Genomic DNA, 9104 nt, shown 5'->3' with positions numbered 1-9104 from the left:
CAAATTGCCTGTCTATACTTACTCTCGCGCATTAGATATAATGTACTCTTAACAAACAAAATATAATAACATTTATAGCAACAGTCCATGCTTCAGAAAGGTAAAAATTAGTAGAAAAAATATTTAGGCAAGAGTAAGTAATTTTAGTAACTACCAAAAATAAGTGATTTTTTGAAACTTTATGTAAGCTTTATGGAAATTTTGCTAGTTTTTTTTTCCATTTTTTATTTTGAAATTATTTAATATTATTTTTATTTTTTTTTATTTTTACGACTTGCAAGGTTAATCTCAAATCCAAACTTTGTAACAATATGCATAACCATTTTCTCCAGGAATGTACCACATAGGAGGCACACCCTATAGAAGGAGGCGTACTGCACATAAGAAGCTTGGGATACGACAACAAGCAAGCTGTAAAATGAAGGGCCAATACTAAGGGAAGGATCCTACACCAGAATGAACTTGGCATATAAAATAGAAGGAAAAGTCACAAATATGAGAAAACTAGAATATTATTGAGAAGGCGACAACTACGAATTGTACTACTACCCACAAAACACATAATCTTGCACTAGATTATAAGTTTACAACACAAACGTTTAATTGAAATGATAATTATTATTTCATGGACATGCAGAAAAGCTTTCATCGCATAAAGGTTTCCTATAGAGAAAAGCATATTCATCCTCATTAATTGGAGAGGTAAGATGGACCTTCACCATTTAATAAGGCCCTGTTTTGTTTCTCTCCATGGATCCCAACAGCTCGAAATCTCTCTCTAATCGCATACATTTCCTTAGAAACATCTCCCATCTGCATTCGTTCTCTCAGCAATTCTGTAGAACACGCAATTCCAATCCTCACCAAAGACACCAAGCATGCTCGTAACCGCTGCATCTTATCTCTGTAACTCCTAGCATCGTTGGCACTTCTTTCTTCCTCATCTTCTAATTGTAGTAATGGATCTAGAATCTCCATCGTTCGATCAGGAAAAGCCATCTCAGCAAATTTATGAAGGCTTAGGCCATCCCTAAACATGTCATCTATAGGGCACTTTCCAGTGAATAACTCCAATAGAAGAATCCCATAGCTATACACGTCTCCGGATGTAGAAACATGGCCACCTCTCCCATATTCTGCAATTTCACATATACTCTTGGTATGATAATGGAAGCTTTATACCATTTAGAAAGCATATAGGAGACATGGTTTTCAGAAACAAGAAGGGGAAATTTTAGCTTAATGAAATAAATGATTCAATTTATTACTGATGAATTAGTAGATGACCTACAATCCATGACTGAAGTAAAATTTAATACAAATTGGGTCTGTATTGCTACCCATAAATTCCGGCACTTCAGTCATTATCCAATTTAATTCAACTTTATTTTTTTTAACATAAACCTATAGACTCATCAATGGAAGTAAAATTTCTCAATCTGCTTTTGCTAGAGGAAGCCACGACGTTGCTTCCACATGCTAAAGCAATACAAAAGTTAATTAAAACTCTCATATTAATTTTCCTAGGAAAAATTAACAAAAATACCTTAGGATGCATTTAATTTGCAATAATTCAGCAAAATTATGTTTAGTTTCTAAAATCACAAAAATTAAAAAACTTCTATGAATATTTCTACCCATTTTACACAACTAAAAATAAATTTCTAATTTCTTAGCAATATTATAAAAGCAAATACTGAATAGAATCTAGCCGTCAATCAATGAATATAAAACAAGGTGACTTCTACCCATTATCAAAACATGCTCGCATAGAAATATTCTTGTTATTCCTAAAGATGGTAAAGAGGTAGCCGTTGTCTGTCAAGACAAAATTCTAATGGTTTATTTTATATCCTACAACGAAACATGTATGTCAATATTGCATACACAAGATCCACATAGCCTTAGTCCGATAACGAATTATTGTAACATAAGTAAGGTAAAAGTTGACACTTTACAATTTTCATTTTTTGTATAATACTTGATATTTACTTCATTTTTGAAATAATTAACTAGCTAGATTTTCTACAAATCCTAACATGTTAACTGATTTCGTGACTTGCATATAGAAATCGTAGTGTTACATATACCAAAAGGGTTTCCTATTTTTAGGTGACTTTCTGGTTTTCATACGCATATCTATTTTGGTTATATATACCAAAATTAAAACTCCTATCTATTTTACAGAAATGATATCACCATTACCGTATTTTGATGATTGCACTCCTCACATTATTAAAGAGTACAGTATGAACCGCACCATAGGATGATCCAAACCATCCATTAGATGGGCCACAGCCTAAATAGGTTGTGCCCCAAAAATCATTTCCATAGGTTGATCCTAACCCTCCGATCTATAGAGGGACTGAATATTAAAGGGTTGATCCTAACCCTCTATAGATCGGAGGGTTAGGATCAACCTATGGAAATGATTTTTGGGGTACAACCTATTTAGGCTGTGGCCTATCTAATGGATGCTTTGGATAATCCTATGTGAGGAGTCCGATCATCAAAATACGGTAGTGGTGATATCATTTCCCTTTTTTGAATATACAAATATTTTTAACTACTAATTTATTTTGCTGAAAGTTGTTAATTTAGGCTTTTTGTACAATATTAGCCATTTTAAACTACCAAATATTCCATGGAACTCATCTTAAAATAAAAAGAATGAATAAACAAATAAAACAGTTACCTGGAGCGATGTACCCAATTGTTCCCTTTAACCCAATTGTACTGCTTTGCTCTTCAGAGGACTTAGAAGTGACTCTTGAATAGAGCTGGGCTAACCCAAAATCACACACATGGGCATTCATGTGTTCATCAAGAAGAATGTTGCTTGGCTTTAGATCACAATGAGCAATGGGAGTATGGCAATGATGGTGAAGATAATCTAGCACAGAAGCAACATCAATTGCTATGTTTAGCCTCTCATTGAAGTTCAAAATCCTCAATTTATATTGCTCATCTAGTTTTGGATGCAACCACTTCTCTAGACTCCCGTTGGGCAGGTACTCAAAGACAAGAGCTTTGAAATCATTACCTCCAAAATCCATACTTGAACAAGAAGTTATGATCTTAACAAGATTTCGATGACGAATGTTTCTCAGTGCTTTGCACTCAGCCATGAAACTTTTCGAGGCTCCACGTAATTGAAGGTTGAGAACCTTCACGGCAACAATATTTTCTTCACCTCCAAGAATTCCCTTATACACTGTCCCGTAACTTCCGACACTTATCAAATTTTCCGAACTGAACCCACTTGTTGCTTTAAAGAGCTCCATGTAGGAAACATTTAAATGTTGACCCTCTATAGAAGTTGTGGGGGATGGTTTCTTCCTTGACTTTCTTAACCAGTAAAGAGCCGCACTGGCACAAAAAAAGAAAATCAAACATAAAGCCGCACTTGCTACTGGAACGATCACTTTAGAAACAAGTGATTTTCTTTTCTTATCATTATCCAGGATGGGGCATGGATCCAACATTAATTCCGGGATACCACCACAGAGATTGTCATTGCCAATGACTGAGATAGCACTCGTATTTTTAAAAACCCCTTGTTTAGGTACTTCACCCTGTAAATTATTGAATGACAAGTTTAGATACGTCAAAAGCTGCAACTCCTCTAGAAATTTTGGAATTCTCCCGGAGAAGTTGTTGTATGAAAGACCAAGGGATTGAATTGCCTTTAAACCACTCAAAGAAGAAGGAATGGTCCTTTGAAAGGAGTTGACGTCCATATAAAGTTCTAATAAGGTCTCACATTTACCAAGGGTACTTGGAATTTCACCAGATAATTTGTTACTTGAAACGTCCAAAATTGCTAGATGTATCAAGTTACCCACATCTAGTCCGAGGGAGCCGGTCAACGAATTATGAGACAAGTCAAGTGCTATTGTTAGGGAAGAAAGGCCGATGACTTGTCTCGGTATGGCACCACGAAGGTTATTTTTAGAAAGATTCAATTTTTCCAGTTTCTTACAGTTTCCAAGGGCTGAAGGTATGCTTCCTGTCAGGTTGTTTTCAGCTAACGCGAGCAGGTTTAATTGGGTAATATTACCGATGGAAGATGGGATTTGTCCTGACAGCATATTTCCCTCCATGATCATTCTTTGCAAGCTCCGCAACTTCCCTATTGAAGTTGGAATAGTACCCGTGATCAAGCTGTTGTATACACCCAAGTACTGTAAGTTAACGAGATTTCCGATGTGACTAGGGATGCTTCCAACAATTTGGCTAGCTCCTAATTGTAGCCAAGTCAGGTGAGTCGAGAGATTGGCTATTGAGCTGGGTAATATGCCTCCAAAATGATTCATGCTTAGATCCACTCTCTCTAGATTACTACAATTAGTCAAAGAAGTGATAAAACTCAAGTCATCGGCTTTTCCAGTTCCAAACTGATTACCCCATAAATTGATCGTGGTCAGATCTTGTAGGCCACCAAGATCTTCTGGCACCGGCCCGCTAAAGTGGTTGTCATCTAATCCAAGACATTGAAGCCAAGAAGCATTGGATAATGAGATTGGAAAGTGTCCTGTAAATTGGTTCGCCCCTAGAAGCAGAAATTGGAGTTTAGGGAGAGAGATTCCTATGTCGAATGGAAGGCTCCCATATAGTTGGTTCTTTGTCATGGCAATTCTCTCTATGGACGAGATATTATAAAGAGAGGAAGGAATGGTACCGGATAGTTTATTATCAGAAAGGGCAATTGATACCAGGCTCTGAATTTGGGCGAGTTCACCCGGGATGCTTCCCTCCAAAGGGTTGGAATATAGAAGAAGATCAGTGAGAGATGAAAGGTTCCCTAGTGAAGGTGGAATGCCTCCTATGAGAGAATTATGACCTAGATCCAATTCCTTGAGATTCTGGAGAGTGCTAAGCTGGACAGGAATTTTTGCTGGCATATTGTTGTACTCTAAAGTGATGACTTGGAGGAGCGTACAGCAGCTGAGATTGGATGGAATTTCCCCTCCAAGGGAATTGTGGCTCATATCCAGAATTCGCAATCTGAATAAACGACCAATATCTTGGGATAGTTGGCCGTTGAAGCTGTTTTCTTGGAGGTTGATTTGTCTAAGGAAAGTGAGGTTGGATATAGAAGGAGATATAAAACCCATCAATTTTTGCTGACGAAGGTCCAAAACCGTGACCCTTTGATGCCGGCGACTACAAGTGACTCCTTTCCAGTCGTAGAAATGAAGAGAATGATTCCATGAGCTTAAGGCTCCAAGAGGATCATTGCTTATCCCATGCTTGAAGGCAAGCAAAGCCATTTGGTCAGTTTCATTTCCTAGTAAGGAGGTGGCAGTGGCAGCGAAAAAGACGAGATTTGCAAAGAGGATAAAAGACCAAAAGACACAAAGAGTCATACCTGGTATCTCCAATTTGGTGAGAGCTCTTCTAAGTGCCACCGAGCAAATACATGATTTCTTTCTCCCAATGTTATTACATATATATAGAGAACCATGGCAGGAGGTGCTGTCTTGGTCATAGTAATTTGGAATTGGCTCTGTGTAAGCATTATTCATGGTTGTCAATATCTTGCTTGTCCAAATTAATAGATACAACAGCTTCCGTGTGAGATTTTCCCATTGTGGGCCAGGAAGACTGAGAGCTAGGCTATACCCGACAATGGAATTCTAATCTTAAATAAAAACCCTATTAAAATACTACCTATGTTTGAATCGGTCTTTAGGAAGAAAAATATATCAATTGAGACAAATATGCATATGAGAAATTCAAACCAGTGGCTGTGTGTAAATATGTGGGTGGTGTTGGAATTCTAATTCAAACAAGCGGTTCCACACTAAAGCCGGCCAAGTCTATCTTTATTTTTGAAAACTGTGAGAGTCCTCTTTGTTCAGAGTTGGATGGATATAGGTTTTGTTTATTCTTATCCTTTATGCTTAAAGTTTGAGTCAGTTTTCCATGGTGTGTAGAGTTTTAGCTATTTTGTTTTTGGGAAAATGACCAAATGAAAGGACTTTCTACTGACTATGACATATGAAGAGGGGAGACTTGGAAATAACCAATCTATAGTGATGGTGACTGGTTTGCAAGGGTTTAGGACAAAAATACCTTCATTTTTAAAATACCGTCACCTCTCTCTCTCTCTCTCTCTCTCTCATGGGATGATCCCAACCATCAATTAGAGGGTCACAATTCCTCTCTCTTTCTCTCTCATGGGATGATCCCAACAGTCCATTAGAGGGCTCTCTCTCTCTCTCTCTCTCTCTCTCTCTCTCTCTCTCTCTCTCTCTCTCTCGTGGGATGATCCCAACCGTCCATTAGAGGGCCCCAATGCCCCCCTCTCTCTCATGGGATGATCCCAACCATCCATTAAAGGGCCACAATGCCCCCCTCTCTCTCATGGGATGATCCCAACCGTCTATTAGAGGGCCACAATTCCTCTCTCTTTCTCTCTCATGGGATGATCCCAACAGTCCATTAGAGGGCCACAATGCCCCCCTCTCTCTCTCTCTCGTGGGATGATCCCAACCGTCCATTAGAGGGCCCCAATGCCCCCCCTCTCTCTCATGGGATGATCCCAACCGTCCATTAAAGGGCCACAATGCCCCCCTCTCTCTCATGGGATGATCCCAACCGTCTATTAGAGGGTCACAATGCCCCTCTCTCTCTCATGGGATGATCCCAACCGTCCATTAGAGGGCCACAATGCCCTCTTTCTCTCATGGGATGATCCCAACCGTCCATTAGAGGGTCACAATGCCCCTCAGGTTCGTGCACCTCTCTCCGGTATCCTCTTATTCTGAGTGAACCTCCTCTCACAGGTTGGTAGTCTCTCCCTTTCAGTTGTTTAAACCCCTAATTTTTTTAGAAATCTATGGTTTAAAGCCTTAAAGTTTGGTTTAAACTCCTAATTTTTCCCAAATTTTTCACAGATTATTGGTTTAAACCTCCAAGTTTGGTTTAGAAATTTAGTTTAGAAAACCCTATATTTTCCCAAATTAGTTGAGAAAACCGTATATTTTGGAAAATCAGTTTAGAAAACTCTATAAGTTTCTCAAATCAGTTTAGACTCAAACCAATAAGTTAGGGTTGGTACTCTCTCTCTTTCAGTTTGGAAAATCAGCAACTAAAACCCTAATTTTTTTTTAGAAATCTATGGTTTAAAGCCCTAAAGGTTGGTTATGTTTTTTAGAAATATATTGTTTAAATTCGTAAAGTTTTGTTTGAACCCCTAATTTCTTAGAATTGTATGGTTTAGAGCCCTAAAGTTTGGTTTAAACCCCTAATTGCTTCCAATTTTTTCACAATTTTTTTTCGACCCACAATTACGGGCAACTTCTTCCCGCCGATGTATTCAAATGATACCGCATCCTTTACAAAGTCGTCGACGTGTAAGATAAAAGAAGCTCTTCGTTCTACCGTTCTTCTGTTTACACAAAATTAAACCATTGTCAAAATAACCAATTGAAAAAAATCATTCCAATTAACAAGTAAAGCAGCCATTTTAGAATTATGCACAACTTCAACCACTACTAAATCTCCATAAAACAACATAAACCATTACTAAGACAATTCGGGCCACTTTTAAACACTCTAGACCACTACTAAGTCATGACAAGAAAATATGAACCACTGCTTACCCTATATAAACCACTTATAAATTCTATAAACCACTGTTAAGCCAATATAAACCACTTATAAACACTCTAAACCATTGGTAATCCTAAATAAACAACTTATAAACACTCTAAAACCACTGGTAAGTCTATATAAACCACTTATAAACACTCTAAACCACTGATAGGGTTATATAAACCACTTATAAACACTATAAACCACTGATAAGCCACTCTAAAACCACTGGTAAGTCTATATAAACCACTTCTTACCCTGTATAAACCATGTATAAACACTCTAAACCACTGATAAGCCTACATAAACCACTTATAAACAGTCTAAACCACTGATAGGCTTATATAAACCACTGTTTACCCTATATAAACCAGTTGTAAAAACTCTAAACCACTGATAAACCTATATAAACCACTTACAAACACTATAAACTACTTCTTACCCTGTATAAACCATGTATAAACACTCTAAACCACTGATAAGCCTACATAAACCACTTATAAACAGTCTAAACCACTGATAGGCTTATATAAGCCACTGTTTACCCTATATAAACTAGTTGTAAACACTCTAAACCACTGATAAGCTTATATAAACCACTTATAAACACTATAAACTATTTCTTACCAAGTATAAACCAATGATAAACACTCTAAACCACTGATAAGCCTACATAAACCACTTATAAACACTCTAAATCACTGATAGGCTTATATAAACCACTGTTTACCCTATATAAACCAGTTGTAAACACTCTAAACCACTTATAAGCCTATATAAATCACTTATAAACACTATAAACTACTGTTCACCCTGTATAAATCATTTATAAATCCTTATAAACCAATTATAAACACTCTAAACCACTGGTAAGCCTTAATAAACCACTAATTACGATTATAAACCACTACGGAGGATTCTTAACCAAAGAAGCTATATAAACCACTTATAAACACCCACTTCAGTACCGGTTTATGGTAGTGAAATACTGGTTAAACTTAAGAAATTAGTGGTTTACAGAAAAATAACAATGATTATAAAGTGTTTAAAGTAATTTAAATAAGATTAAATAGTGATTGAAGGCTTTCTACAACGGAAGACAGTAGTTTAACATGGAAAACTTTCATTCAAGTTTATAAACATGCCTTATAATGGAAAGAGAGGGGAGAGGGGGAAAAATACACACCTTTCCATTAAATGGAAGCTTTCTGCAATGGAATGGTGGTTTCTAGTGAAGATTTTTAAGATTTCCAAATCCAATAACGTTTTTTTCCAATATTTGTTGAAAATGGAGGCGTTGTGCAATGCAATGAAGGGTTAGGAAGGCTTTCACATCTAAAAATGAGGTTTTCAGCAATAGAATGGAGCTTTTGGCATCTAACAATGGAGGTTTTTGGGTTTCAAAAATGGAGGTTTTTGGGTTTTTCATACGTACGTTTTTTTGGTAGGTGGGAGGAAGAAGAAGAAGAGGGAAAAAGGTGGGTTTTGGGATTTGTTTTTCT

The 9104-nt window shown here is 37.1% G+C and overlaps 1 protein-coding gene across 1 annotated transcript; it reads right to left on the bottom strand.

Moving 5' to 3' along the window:
- Positions 1-545: 545 nt before the first annotated feature.
- Positions 546-5403, bottom strand: LOC143881200 (putative receptor-like protein kinase At3g47110). The gene is made up of 2 exons (XM_077384184.1): positions 2696-5403; positions 546-1136 (listed from the first exon to the last, which is right to left on the bottom strand). Exons 1-2 carry the CDS (start codon positions 5367-5369, stop codon positions 691-693), a joined length of 3120 nt encoding a protein of 1039 aa, XP_077240299.1. The 5' UTR covers positions 5370-5403; the 3' UTR covers positions 546-690.
- Positions 5404-9104: the final 3701 nt, after the last annotated feature.

Source organism: Tasmannia lanceolata, unplaced genomic scaffold (genome assembly GCF_043159265.1).
Source record: "Tasmannia lanceolata isolate RefF3 unplaced genomic scaffold, GAP_Taslan_0.1 ptg000007l, whole genome shotgun sequence".
In the NCBI taxonomy this organism is placed as follows: Eukaryota; Viridiplantae; Streptophyta; class Magnoliopsida; order Canellales; family Winteraceae; genus Tasmannia; species Tasmannia lanceolata.
The sequence above is the reverse complement of the archived record's forward strand: the minus strand, read 5'-3'. Positions and strand labels throughout refer to the sequence as shown.

Coding starts and splice junctions, on each gene's coding strand:
- LOC143881200 (XM_077384184.1), bottom strand. CDS start 5,369: ATGACTCTTTGTGTCTTTTGGTCTTTTATCCTCTTTGCAAATCTCGTC. Junction 1,137..2,695: donor AATTGGGTACATCGCTCCAG/GTAACTGTTTTA, acceptor GTGAAATTGCAG/AATATGGGAGAGGTGGCCAT.